The sequence below is a fragment of the Peromyscus californicus genome, unplaced genomic scaffold (assembly GCF_007827085.1).
Source record: "Peromyscus californicus insignis strain IS unplaced genomic scaffold, ASM782708v3 Scaffold_10__1_contigs__length_136768540, whole genome shotgun sequence".
NCBI lineage: Eukaryota > Metazoa > Chordata > Mammalia > Rodentia > Cricetidae > Peromyscus > Peromyscus californicus.
In genome coordinates this window covers 13,174,331-13,187,714 of record NW_026294391.1, presented here as the reverse complement: position 1 = coordinate 13,187,714, position 13,384 = coordinate 13,174,331, and the positions used below count along the sequence as shown (strand labels likewise).

Sequence of the window (13,384 nt, the reverse complement as noted above, 5' to 3'; positions counted from 1 at the left end):
CTGGCTGTCCTGATCCCCCTGCTTGCCCTCCCCCACCCCAGGTACTGGGAATACAACAGTGCACCACTGTACCCAACAAGTTTTTCATTTTATGTTGTCAAACGCATTATCCTTTGCCTTCGTAGCTTATAGTAGTTTGTGATTTTCTTTTCTTTTCTTTTTGTTTTTTTGTTTTTCGAGACAGGGTTTCTCTGTGTAGCTTTGGTGCCTTTCCTGGATCTTACTCTGTAGACCAGGCTGGCCTTGAACTCACAGAGATTCACCTGCCTCTGCCTCCGGAGTGCTGGGTTAAAGGCATGCGCCACCACCGCCCAGCTAAGGATGAATTTTTTGTATGATGATTTTTGTCCTAAAAGTGGAAAACAACACATGAGGACAAAACCATGAACAGGGTTTATGAAAAATAGGATTTAGGAACAACATATGTTTGATGATTATGGTTTATAAATTCCTAACACTATAATGGTCTATTCAGTTTAACAGAAATTGATTTAAAGACATACTACCAACCATTTATAGCTTTGCTAACTTTGTCAGGCTTTAGCTATTGGAAAAAACTATGTCATAAAAAATTGCAATATTTTGTAAAATTACACTATGAAAGGGCCAGGAAAAGGAGGTTCTTAGTCTCTCTATGTACTGCATTTATGGCTTAAAGTTTATTTTCATACTAACGGATCTTCAATTTAAAACGTTATAAATTTTAAGGCTTGAACTTTACAGAGACAATCTTATAAAAGTTACTAACTTATTGTAAACTGTTAAAGATAATGAAGACATACAAATTAATAGTCAATCACCTTATAAATGATCGAATTCTTTAGTGTTCTCAAAACCATGTTTGTAGTCATGCTAAATACAAATGTAATTCGTTTACAGGTACGAGCTTGGAAGGAGAAACCGACCGTTATCCCCCATTACATAGTCTTCTGCATATATTGTCAAAATTAAGCCTGAAGCAAGTAACTTAAAACAAGTTTAAAGTAAATTCAAAGTTTGTTTAATGTAGATAATGCCCCTCAAACCCCTCAGATCTCTGTTGAACATGGCATTCAAGGTGTTTAATGAAAGCGAGGAGCAAGAAAGGCCCCCAAAGCTTCTCATGATAGACAGAAATAACTGCTTCTGGCAGCAGCCCTGAGGTCAATTCCAAAGAAAATGGGGCACCAACAGACTTCACCCAAGACCTGGTTCAAATGTGGCAACACCAGTCATTAGATGAAGAACTGCACGTCACCTCACCCGACACCAGGACCCTCCTCAAACTGTGGACAGGCAGGACACTGGCAGGTCAACTGTCCCTCTTTGTCTCATCAAAGTAGGTGAGTCTCCCAATTTCCTCCTCCACAGGAAAATCTCTCTGGTTTTCTGGACCTAGTGGCTGAAAACTGATGATGCCCTGGGACCTTAGGCCCCAACAAAATCATCAAAATTACCATGGAGGAGCCTAGGGTAACTGTTCAGGTAGTTGGCAAGACTCATTTTTAATTGATATGGAGGCCACTTGGTCCATACTTCCCAATTACTCCAGTAAGTTATCCTCCTCAGATCTCTGTGATGGGTGTTGATGGCTGCCCCCACCAGTCAATGGCTACAGGTCCTCTCCTCTAGTTTGATAAGACATGAGAGGTAGTTTTGATTGTCCCTATGACTAAGCTAATTATAGAATTTAAATCCTGGGATATAGAGGTGATGGGTGAGGTCAATCCTACAGAAAAGAAAAAATGGTCTTGCCCAAAACTCTCATAGTGCTTGACCTGATAAAGCTACTCTGGGCTACAATTACTCTAACTCATTTCCAAAGCCTAGGGAGCCATCTCTGGATTTTAGGTAAATATAATCTCCCACAGTTTTTGTTATTTACAATTCCATACACTAGTCACTGTTTACTGTCTCCAGAGAACATATAATTGACCCAAATGGTATTTTCCAGTCAAAGGAGCCTCTATAGTTTGTGAAATTGTGTCACTATGACTCTAAATAAATTCTGCTGTCAACATTCCCCAAGAGTCAAGGTCCGCTGGTAAACAGGAAAGATCTCTTCAAGGCAAAGACTATCTAAGGCTTATGTAAAATTACAGAAAAGAATGAGATTAGCACACTCACATTAGTGAGATCTTCAAAAGCTGATCTCTTTTTTACTGTGTCTTGAGATGAAGGTGAAGATGTTGTATGGTTATCCTCTCCACTCTGTAAAAACAAGAGGCAAATGAGCAGGGCCAACTGTAAAAAAATCCCTCTGGAACTTTAGGTCATATTCAGGGCTTGAATAAACTCCACAATATGTACAATAAATCATATGAACTCCAATAAAAGCTTATTTTGGTACCTCGAGATGTTTAAACAGTCACTGAAGAATATAGTCATTAATAATAGGGACAAGACTATGAAGAGACTGGATTATCATCAGTAAAAATTTCAAAATGATTAAAACAACTTGGTAAAGCTAATTTATTCTCTTTCTCTTCCCATAGTTATGGCTATACTATCCACGTTTAACTATCAGCACTACTAAGTGATTCTTTCAAAGGGGATACCACCAAGTAAGTTAGTTAAATAACAAATAATTAAGTGTCTCTTATACTAAATTCACTTTTTAAATACTTATTTAATAAGGACAATAGTGTACAAACCTAGGTACTGGTTCAGAATCAGCTCTCTACTAAATATTGACCTTGGAAGAATCACTCATTCTATGAGACTCAATTTTCTTTATCAGTCAAATTGGAATGACAACCTACCTTACAGAGTCTTTCTGGATTACAAAAGACAACAACACTGAAAGTGTTTTGTTGTAACTGTGCTAAAGATGGAACCCAGAGTCTTGCACACCCAAAGAAAATTTTCTACTATAGAATATATTTTTCAGTCTCTATAAATTGTAAATGGGAAGAAATGGTACTTTAAAACTATGTAGCCCTGAATGCTTGTAAACATCACAAGAGAATTTTTATTTGAAGAAAATAGCTTGTTAATATAGATTATCTCTAACTGTTATTTGATATGTGGGACTTATGGGGGAGAAGAGACGAGATAGAGAGGAGGAAGCTGCATACTTTAAGCAACAAGGATTTTCTTTCTAGGTACTGTCTATCTATACATGCCTTACCTGACTCCCAAATGACTAAGACTATATGTGAAGGGACACCAGCTCACTTGAACACGTGGCTCTGGCTGGCCTCACCCTTCTCCCCCATTCCCTCTGCCTTGCTAAAAACCATAAGATTACATTCCTAAAGCTAGTACCAAGGTCTATTCCCTTATTTGGCCACTTCCTCCTCCTGAGGCTAACTTCCAAGGTCCAGCAATCAGAAGCCCCCTTTGGCTCATCTAATTAACATGTCCAATTAAAATTGAACACCTCATCCTAACACAGGGTTTCCCCCTTTACCTTTATAAACCGCTATTTGCCTATTGCCACATCTGTCTCCTCTCTATGCAGAGGCAGTCCTTTGTCCTTCTTCCCCCTATCCCCTTCCCCCTTATCCCCTTCCTCTTCCTCGTCCCTATCTCCTTTACCACCACATCCTAGCCCATTGTAACACAGACCTCCCCTTTTTCTCTTCTTATAAATTACATCTGCAAGGTCATTTGCTGCTATTTTTCTGCCTGAGTCAGAAAGCAGCTACTTTAACTTTTCTTCCCTGTTTAATAAAGGATCTCTCTGTGAAAACAGGCGTTTGGGTGTGGTTTGTGCCTAATCCAGGGTCCAGGAGGAAGCCCCTGTTATGTGGGGGTCTCACTCATTGGTGCTGTGACTCTGATAAGCCAGTAACCCCCCAACCCTTTTTCACATGTTCCAGTCCTCCTGGAGCCTGATTCCTCATCCAACAATAGCTGATTGGTAATTCCCCTACCCCGGCTGTCTTAAACAGTCTGCAGGTTATCGGGTGACAGCCATCGAGTGTCTGGTCTCTCCACTCTGTCCTCTGGAATTGGGAGACTGCACCCCACCATGACCTTCACTGGTTTGGGTAGATTCCCACGGACTGGCTGCTAGTTAGGCACATTCCATCTGGTCTGGTTTGGTAGGGAACTTCCCCTTTCACTCTTGATGTTCAAAGTACTGGAATCTGGTGCCCTCTCCGCCTCTGAAAAGTCCTGTTGACAGGTCCCAGATTCCCAGACCCACTGGGGTCTGGACCTACTGGGGTTACTCTCTTAGTGACTGGAGCCTGGGTGACGACCCCCTCCCTCCCAGAGATCATTCCTCGGCCTCTTGAGATACACAGGGATGCCTGTTATCTCAACATTTGGCCCACTAGCACCAAGAGTGATGGGTTCCACCTCCTCCATTCCAGCTGACTTCCTCTTTGATGTCACTTCCAGAATCTCAAACAGCTACAACACTCAGACATCAAATCTCCTAAGCTATACAAGTATATATTATAGTACACAGGCTTGGCCTCTATATCCACTAGACAATCAATCTAAGTGACACCCCCCCACACACACACACACAAGCTCTCTGGATCCTAACATTATTCAGGATCTTTACAACGTTTGTGAAATCACAGGGAAATGGAAAGAGATCCTTTACATCTCTGCTTTCTTTCCTGTCTGTTCCAAGCCCTGTGTGCGGCTCCTCCACTTTCTGAAATTTTCCAAACTCCATTGTAAACCTTAAACATCCTATTTTGCCCTGTGTGCACTACAGGGATACTGACTGCCAGGCACGCTTTGCCCACCAGCTGCTGCGCTGCCCATGCAGCCAGTCTCCCCACCCTCCATTGTCAGGTGCCCTCCCAACCATCTCCATCTGCCACCCTCCCCACTCCTCCATCCACATAGACTTCACCAAGGCCAGACAGACCAGCCTCCATGTCCGTGGCTCCCACTTCCCCTCCCCCCACTTCCTCTGCTCAATCCAGCCCAAAGTGCTGCAGAGCCTGGCCCAAGCCCACAGTTTCACAGGTCATGCCCCTCAGGCCAGAACTTGAGCAGCTGTTATAGTCCCCTCTGCCCACAGGTGCTGAAGTCCCCACTTCCTTCCATCCTGCCTGAGTTCATCAGTGCTCTTGCACAGAGCACATCAGACTCCAACACCCCTTAACAACAGGTCACTGCCCTCCCTCCAGGAACTGCAGTTTCCTTAGGCCCAAGTCTGGGACACAGAGACGGGCCTCTGGGCCTCTGCAATGTCCCTCTGATCCCTCAGCTTCCTCCTGAAAGAACTAGAGGTTTCCTAGGCCTGTAGAGGGACACTGTAACCCCCAACAAACCTCCTCCCCTGCCTCTTCCACCACTTGTTCCAGCTGCACTGCTCCAATAGCCTCTCCCTCCCTCCTCACTCCGCCCTCTCCTCTAGCCACGATCCCCCTCCCTTCCTAAAGCCAAGTTCTCCACTGTTCATAACCAAGCTACAATACAACGTATGGCCTTGTGATAATACCTGCTTACTTCTGCCACTTTCTCACATTAACCCTTTCCTGACCTGACATTTCCGATGGTATAAATTGTTAGAGATAATTAAAACATATAGGTTAATAATCAGTTACCTCATGATCATATTCTTTAATATGTTTATAACTATACTTATAGTCATGATTAATTACATAAATAAGCTTCATTTAATATATAGTTTTCAAAGTTAAGCCTTTGAAACAAGTAATTACAAAGTTTATCTAGTCCAGGTACACTTAATAGATAATGGTCCTCAAACTCTTCAGAGATTTGCTAAATATAGCATTTAAAATGTTTAATTTTTTTAAAAAAAGCCTTTTGTAATAGAGAAAGACAGACATGCCAGCTACTGGCAGCACCCCTAACCTCCTCCAAAGGAGATGGATGAGCACAGAAGAACTCCACTTGGAGCTTGTTTTAAATGTGGCAAAACCAGCCACTGGGTGAAAAATTGCCCTTTACCTCAACTGCTGCCATGATCCTGTCCAAACTGTGAATAAACTGGACACTGGGGAGTTGATTGCCACACTTTGCCTACACATGGTAGGTCGGTCCCCCAAAGTTCCTACTCCACAGGAAAGTCTGTCGATCTTCTGAGCCTGGCAACTGAAGATTGATGCTGCCCTGCGACCTTTGTCCTCCAGACCCTCCAGACTCCTTCCTTAACTTGCTTCTTTCAAGGTTTGTTTTTTCTCCTCATTCCCTCATGTCCTATTCCCTTACTAGGAAAGGATGTCCTCTCCATAGCTGACATAAATTTTCCCTTTTACCCTCACAGCAGCTCCCAGGACACTCCTGCATCCCTCCTCTTCCTTTCCTCAAAAATCCCCAAACCTCTCTTGCCTTCTGCCTCCTTTTCTAATCCATTTCACTGCATGGTATACCACCTCTCCTTCCCTTGCTGCACATTGTAAACCCCTCTCTAGCATACATACTCAAAAACCCTTCTTCCTACATCTCAGAACCAAATACTCCCTGCTCTGCCTAGACCCAAACCCATCATCTCTATGCCCTACTTCCTCACCCTATAATACCCCCTTACTAATAGTTAAAAAAAAAAAAACAAAGAAACCTTCCACCTAGTCAAGGGCCTTAGTTCCATTAACTCTTGTCCCTTTACACCCTTAAGTCTCTAACCCTCAGGCTATCCTCTCCATTATCCCTGACAACACCACTCACTTTTCAGTCCTAAATCTTAAAAACACTTTCTTCTCAGTACTCCTGGACGTGCACTCCCAAGACCTCTTTGCCTTTGTATAGACAGATTCTGATACTCAACAATCCTGACAACTGACCTGGACTGTTCTTCCCCAGGGATTCAGAGATAGCCCCCACCGTTTGGGGCAAATACTTGCTTCAGACCTGGCTTGCCTTCTTCCCTTTTCCCCTGCCTCCTTCAGTGTGAAGGTAACCTCCTTCTTTCCAGTCCTTCCCTCTCTGGTAGCCAATCTAACACCGCTTCGCTCCTCAATTTCCTGAGTTCCAGAAGTTACCAGCTCTCACCTTCCAAATCTCAACTCTCCTTTCCCAAGTCATCTATCTTAAATAATTCTCTGTCACCTCAATCCATAGACACGTCATTTTAGACAACCTTGCCCATTTCCACTCCTTATCTCTGCCTTCATGGCCAATTTCCTCTGCTGGGGGATCCCTGAATACTCAATCTTAGTACATCCTCTATACCAAGCTGCTTCTGTCCCCCACTAGCCTCTCCCTCCCATTAAAGAACAATTCTTTAAACTCAAAAACATTCCCTTTTCAGCTCCGGCCCTCTGGCTCCCAGATCTATACAAACTTTTCCATCCTTACACTTCCAAAATACATAAACACTTTCTAAGATCAACATTTGCCCCTGTCACCTACCTCTCCAAAACTTTCAAAGACTTCCTACCCCATCCCTCTCATATACAAGAGGGTCTTCTAACTACTTCTGCCTACACTTTTATATATGGATGACAGTTCCTTCCTGTCAGATGGCCACATCAGATTGACCACTTCATTATCAATATTCATGCTCATCCTCTGGTTCCTATTCCCTACAGATCACCTATTCCCCCATAAATCTCATCTCTTCTCACACTCCTACTTTTTTTCTGTCCAAGTGATTGCCAAACATCCACCACCAACTAACTCCCCTAAAAATTCATTAACTGTCCAGATGTCCTCAGACATCAAACACTCTGAACAAATCCTACTCCCGATTACAAAACATAGCTAAACCCAAGCCATCTCCTCTCCAACTCTCTCTGTCTCCGTCTCTCTCTCTCTCTCTCTCTCTCTCTCTCTCTCTCTCTCTCTCTCTCTCTCTCTCTCTCTCTCTCTCTGTGTGTGTGTGTGTGTGTGTGTGTGTGTGTGTGTGTGTGTGTGTGTGTTTCTGTCTGTCTCTGTCTGTCTGTCTGTCTCTTTCTCTCTCTCTAATGGCCAAACCCTCACTTAGGTCAAACTCACTTCTCAACTTCATTGAAACCTCCTTCAGTGTCTCCCACTACTTTCTTGGTGCCTCCCTTCAATGCCCTCCCCTGGACACAGTTCCTCTCACAGGTGATGCTCCAGTCACCAAGGCCCAACCTCCCCACTAATGACCACTTGTCCCAGACTGGCCATCTGAACTCCTTTTTGGGACCCAAAGATAGATCCTCTCAACCTTTCTACCCAATTCCAAAATTCTGCTACTAGCATCCCTTCTCACCAATTGACAAAAGCATCTCAAATTTTATTCTCTCCTATAAAACCAGACCCTGCATTCAGATAACAGTTGTTCCCCAATTAACCTTATACAGCTAATCTAAATTTTCCTGGCTCCTGTCAAGAACTCTCAGATTCTAGATAACTACTTCTTGACAACCAACAGCCTAAGTTTTCCGGCCTATTGCCTATTCCTAAGGGTGGGATCTCTCCTCATTTCCCTACTCCTCTCCTCCTTTCCCTTGTCTTGGGACTCCTCTTCCAAACTACCAGGACCATGAATCTAACAGTTTCACATGTACACCCAAGATAAAAAAAAATTCCCCTAAACTCCTTAACTTCATCTCTGTCCCTAGTCTATCTACCCAACAGATTTCAAATCAACTACAGAGTACTCCAGCAACCCCAGTACCAGCCCCAGCTGTTTCCTTAGAATCTACATCCTGTTCCAGCCTCACAGACTACACTTCCCTAGCCTCAGATGGTCCCACAGAACCTGAACATCGACTGACATAGCCTGAACTTCCTGACCTTGAACAACCCAGCTTCCTTGGGTTCCCTAAGAATAAGACCCCAAGGCCAGCAGGAAGCAGCCAGAGAGAACAATGTCCACTTATCCAACACCCAGCCACCCAATAATAAAACAAAAAGATGGGAATGAAGGGACACCAGCTCACTTAAACACGTGGCTCTGGCAGGCCTCGCCCTCCTCCCCCATTCCCTCTGCCTTGCTAAAAACCATTAGATTACATTCCTAAAGCTAGTACCGAGGTCTATTCCCTTATTTGGCCACTTCCTTCTCCTGAGGCTGACCACCAAGGGTCAGCAATCAAAAGTCCCCTTTGGCTCATCTAATTAACATGTCCAATTAAAATTGAACACCTCATCCTAACACAGGGTTTCCCCCTTTACCTTTATAAACCACCATTTGCCTATTGCCACATCTGTCTCCTCTCTATGCAGAGGCAGTCCTTTGTCCCTCTAGGATTAATACCCTTCCCCCTTTCCCTTATCCCCTTTCTCTTCTCCCTCATCCCCTATCTCCTACCACCACATCCTAGCCCATTGTAACACAGACCTCTCCTTTTTCTCTTCTTATAAATTACATCTGCAAGGTCATTTGCTGCTATTTTTCTGCCTGAGTCAGAAAGCAGCCACTTTAACTTTTCTTCTCTGCTTAATAAAGGATCTCTCTATGAAAACAGGTGTTTGGGTGTGGTTTGTGCCTAATCCGGGGTCCAGGAGGAAGCCCCTGATGTGTGGGAGTCCCCTTCAGTATGGAATTAGAAGTTAGGAGAAATTACTCTTGTAGCATTTTTTTATCCTTTAACAGTTTCTATTTGGTGAATATCTATTAAATCTCAAATTTCTCTCTTAAAATTCTAAGAACAAACTCTGTCTTACCCATATAAGAAAGCTCTTACAATTATTAAGCAGAACGCTGGGATATGACCACTTGCTTTGTGCTAGCTACATCATTATATGACACACTAAGTGCTCAAAAACTTGGAGAATTGTATTCATGACACAACACATTATTCCAGCAAAGACAGCCATCTTAGGAGAGCTAGGAATTACTTTGCTTTCTACTTCAGCTAAGAAAATCAACTATTCATCTCTATCTTATTTGTGATAAATAATCCTATAGTAATAATTAGCAAATAATAAAATATTATTTTTCTTTCAAAGTGACTAAAAATTAAACTGTCGGTCTGTCTTCTAATTCTTACTTAGTATTACTGTTAGAAATAATCTCTTTAATATAAAATTAACAGTGGAAACTGAACTCAATAAAACTTATACTTACAAAATGTGACCAAAGAAAGTTGGGGTTGGAAAATAATGGCCATAAAAGAAAACATAAATGTCATAACTACAATCAGAACATTTGATACAAACAAAAGCTCAATTCAGGTATTAAATCTTTCTTGATAAATTTACATGGGTAGAAAATCCCTGATTCCCTCCTTGAAAATCATGTTACTAAGACAAAGTAAAAATTGATAGAAAATGTTTATCTGCACATATAAAAAAAAAACAAATTCTGCAGTGCTGGAGATTGAACACCGGGCCTTGGAGCTGATAGGCATGTGCTCTGCCACTGAGCTACATGCCCAGCACAATCAAAAAATTATACAGCCTAATGCTCTCTGCTTCAGGAAACTCTCTCTTGATGATAATTCACAACTGTTAATATAACTCTTGTTAAAATATATATAGTGAAGAATATAGCACATAACATATCAGAAAGTCAGATGTTAAACTATCCCAAAGTCAAATCAGGAAAGTTTAAGTGTACCAATACATCCTAGAAATTTAATACTGGTTGAGTATCCTATAGCTAACATGTTTGGGACTAGAAGTTTCTTGGATTTCAGCTTCTTCACATATGTATAATTAAAGATCTCCAGGATGGGACTCAGGAATCTTTCTTTTAAATTCTTCTTTTAAGAGATTTTGTTTACTATTTTTAATTATGTATATGTATTGTCTATGTTTTGGTATGTGCACACACCGCAGGTGCCCATGGAGACCAGAGGCATGAGATTCCTCCCTGGAGCTGGAGTTATAAGTGGTTGTGAGCCCTCTAGTATGGATGCTAGAAACTGAACTTGGGTCCTCTGGAAAAGCAATATACACGCTAAAACCCCAAGCAATCTTTCCAGCATCAAAATTTATTTAATTATGTGCATGTATGTGTGCTTCTGCATGTGGGTATGTGTAGGTAAATGTGGGTACTCACAGAAACCAGAAGAGGGCTTCAGATACTCTGGAGCTGGAACTACAAAGTATTATAAGCCAGCAGATATGGGTACTGGGAACTGAACTTCAATCCTCTTTAAGAGCAGCAAGAGGTCTCACCCACAGAGCCACTTCTCCAGCCTTTCTTTTTAAAGAATTTCACTAGTGTATATCCACTGTTCAAAATGAAGGGCCCCAGCATACTTGCTTAGCCTAACGCCATTTTTGAGCAAGGCCTGAAAAGTAACTAAAGGTCAGAAAAACAACTTGTACCCTGGATAAGAGCCAAGTCAGCAGGCGTGTCGAGCTCGGGGAAAAACCACGAGCTGTCCTGAGTTTGAACCTGGCCTCATACGAATCGTCCAATCAGAACCCTGTAAACTATGCTTCCTGCTTCTGTACCCGCCCTTCCGCTGCCCAACCCTATAAAAACCCTCCACCCCAGCCCGTGGGCGCGCCAGTCTCTTCAGCCTCTGGAGGGACTGTATCGCCCCGGGTACCCGTGTTCCTGAATAAAGCCTCTTGCTGTTTGCATCTGACTTGTGGTCTCGGTGTGATCTCTGGGCGAGGGTCTCTCCAGAGGGAAGACTCCAGTCGGGGGTCTTTAATTTGGGGGCTCGTCCGGGATTTGAGACCCTCGTCTCGGGACCACCGACCCACTGTCAGGAGGTAAGTTGGCCGGCCATTGTCTGTCTGTATTGTCTCAGTCTGTTTGCTCGTCTTTTGTGTTCGTCGGGCGCCCAAAGTCAGGTCTGAGTCGGTGGGGGCTGAAGGAGCTGACGAGCTCGGACTTCACCCACCGAAACCCTGGAAGACGTTCCACGGGTATCTGAAGTCCCCTCTGGGGCACGGAAAGTCCCCTCTGGGGCACGGGAAGTTCCCTCTGGGGCACGGAAAGTCCCCTCTGGGGCACGGTTTTTCGGGGCCACCCACGCATCAGAAGGATACGTGGTACTGGCAGGGGACGGAGAATTCAAACACTCCGCGTCCCCATCTGAGTTTTTGCTTTCGGTTTTACGCCGGAGCCGCGCAGCGAAAAATTCTGTGGTCTGTCTTGTCTGTTTGTTTCTCGTTGTGTGTTTAACCCTTCTTTATTTGGAGACCACCATGGGACAGGCTGTCGCCACCCCATTGAGCCTAACCAAGGACCACTGGTCCGATGTTAAGGCCCGAGGAAACAATGAAGGTGTCATTGTCAGGAAGAAGAAATGGATCACCTTCTGCGAGGCCGAATGGGTCATGATGAATGTCGGCTGGCCGCGAGAGGGATCTTTTAACCTCTCTCTTATTTCGCAGGTGGAGGGTAAGGTTTTCGCCCCTAGCCCTTATGGGCATCCCGACCAGGTCCCATATATCGCCATCTGGAGATCACTGGTCGAGAACCCATTTCCATGGGTTAAGCCTTTCCTTCCGCAGCCCCCTCCAGTCTCTGGGCCTTCTGCGCCCCCCAACCCGGACTCCTCCCTTTACCCCGTGCTCCCTCACAAGGAGACTCCTAAGCCTCCAGTCCTCCCCCCAGACCCCCATACCCCCCTTATAGATCTCCTGATGGAGGACCCACCACCATATCGAGCCGGACCACCTGGAGAGCCAGCCGAAGCGGCCCCAGCCGCCGCCCCAGTGGCGGCGTCCCCGGCCGTGCCCGTGGCAGATCCGGAAGTCACCTCGACTCGCAGGACCCACGGGGCTGAAGAAGAGGACGCAGCCCCGTCCCCCATTGCCGGCCGCCTCCGCGGCCGCCGGGATGGCCCCCCTATTGAGTCCAGGGCCTTCCCGCTCAGAGAGGGGCCGAATCGCCAGTTGCAGTACTGGCCCTTTTCAGCCTCAGACCTCTATAATTGGAAACAACATAATCCCCCTTTCTCCAGGGATCCTGTTGCCTTAACCGGCCTAATTGAGTCCATCCTAGTGACTCACAGGCCGACTTGGGACGACTGTCAGCAGCTCCTGCAGACCCTCTTAACAGTAGAGGAGAAGCAGAGAGTTTTCCTGGAGGCCCGGAAGCAGGTTCTGGGCGATGATGGGAGGCCAACCCAACTCCCAAATATCATCGATGCAGCTTTTCCCTTGACCCGCCCAGACTGGGACTTCAATACACCTGAAGGTAGGGAGCATCTACGTCTCTATCGCCAGTTGCTCTTAGCGGGTCTCCGAGCGGCCGCCAGAAGGCCTACCAATTTGGCTCAGGTAAGGAATGTGATACAGGGAAAGGAAGAAACACCCGCTGCATTTTTAGAGAGGCTGAAGGAGGCTTATAGGATGTACACTCCGTATGATCCAGAAGACCCAGGGCAAGCACCAGGTGTCATCCTATCATTTATCTATCAGTCTAGCTCAGATATCAGAACCAAATTGCAGCGGCTGGAAGGTTTACAGGCGCTAGGTTTGCCAGACTTATTGAAGGAAGCAGAGAAAGTGTTCAATAAGAGAGAAACTCCTGAGGAGCGTGAGGAAAGGAGATGGCAGAAACAAGAGGAAAGGGACAAGAAACAGCATAGGGAGATGAAAAAGGTTTTGGCCGCCGTTGTGTCTCAGGGACAGCGGAGAGAGGGAG

At 44.7% G+C, this 13,384-nt stretch overlaps 1 protein-coding gene across 1 annotated transcript in view; it reads right to left on the bottom strand.

Moving 5' to 3' along the window:
• Positions 1 to 13,384, bottom strand: part of Ccnb3 (cyclin B3) — a 59,705-nt gene that overhangs the window by 38,859 nt on the left and 7,462 nt on the right. The window contains exon 2 of the mRNA XM_052743539.1: positions 2,107 to 2,190. Coding sequence (XP_052599499.1) covers positions 2,107 to 2,190 — 84 coding nt within the window. The remainder of the gene's footprint in view (positions 1 to 2,106; positions 2,191 to 13,384) is intronic.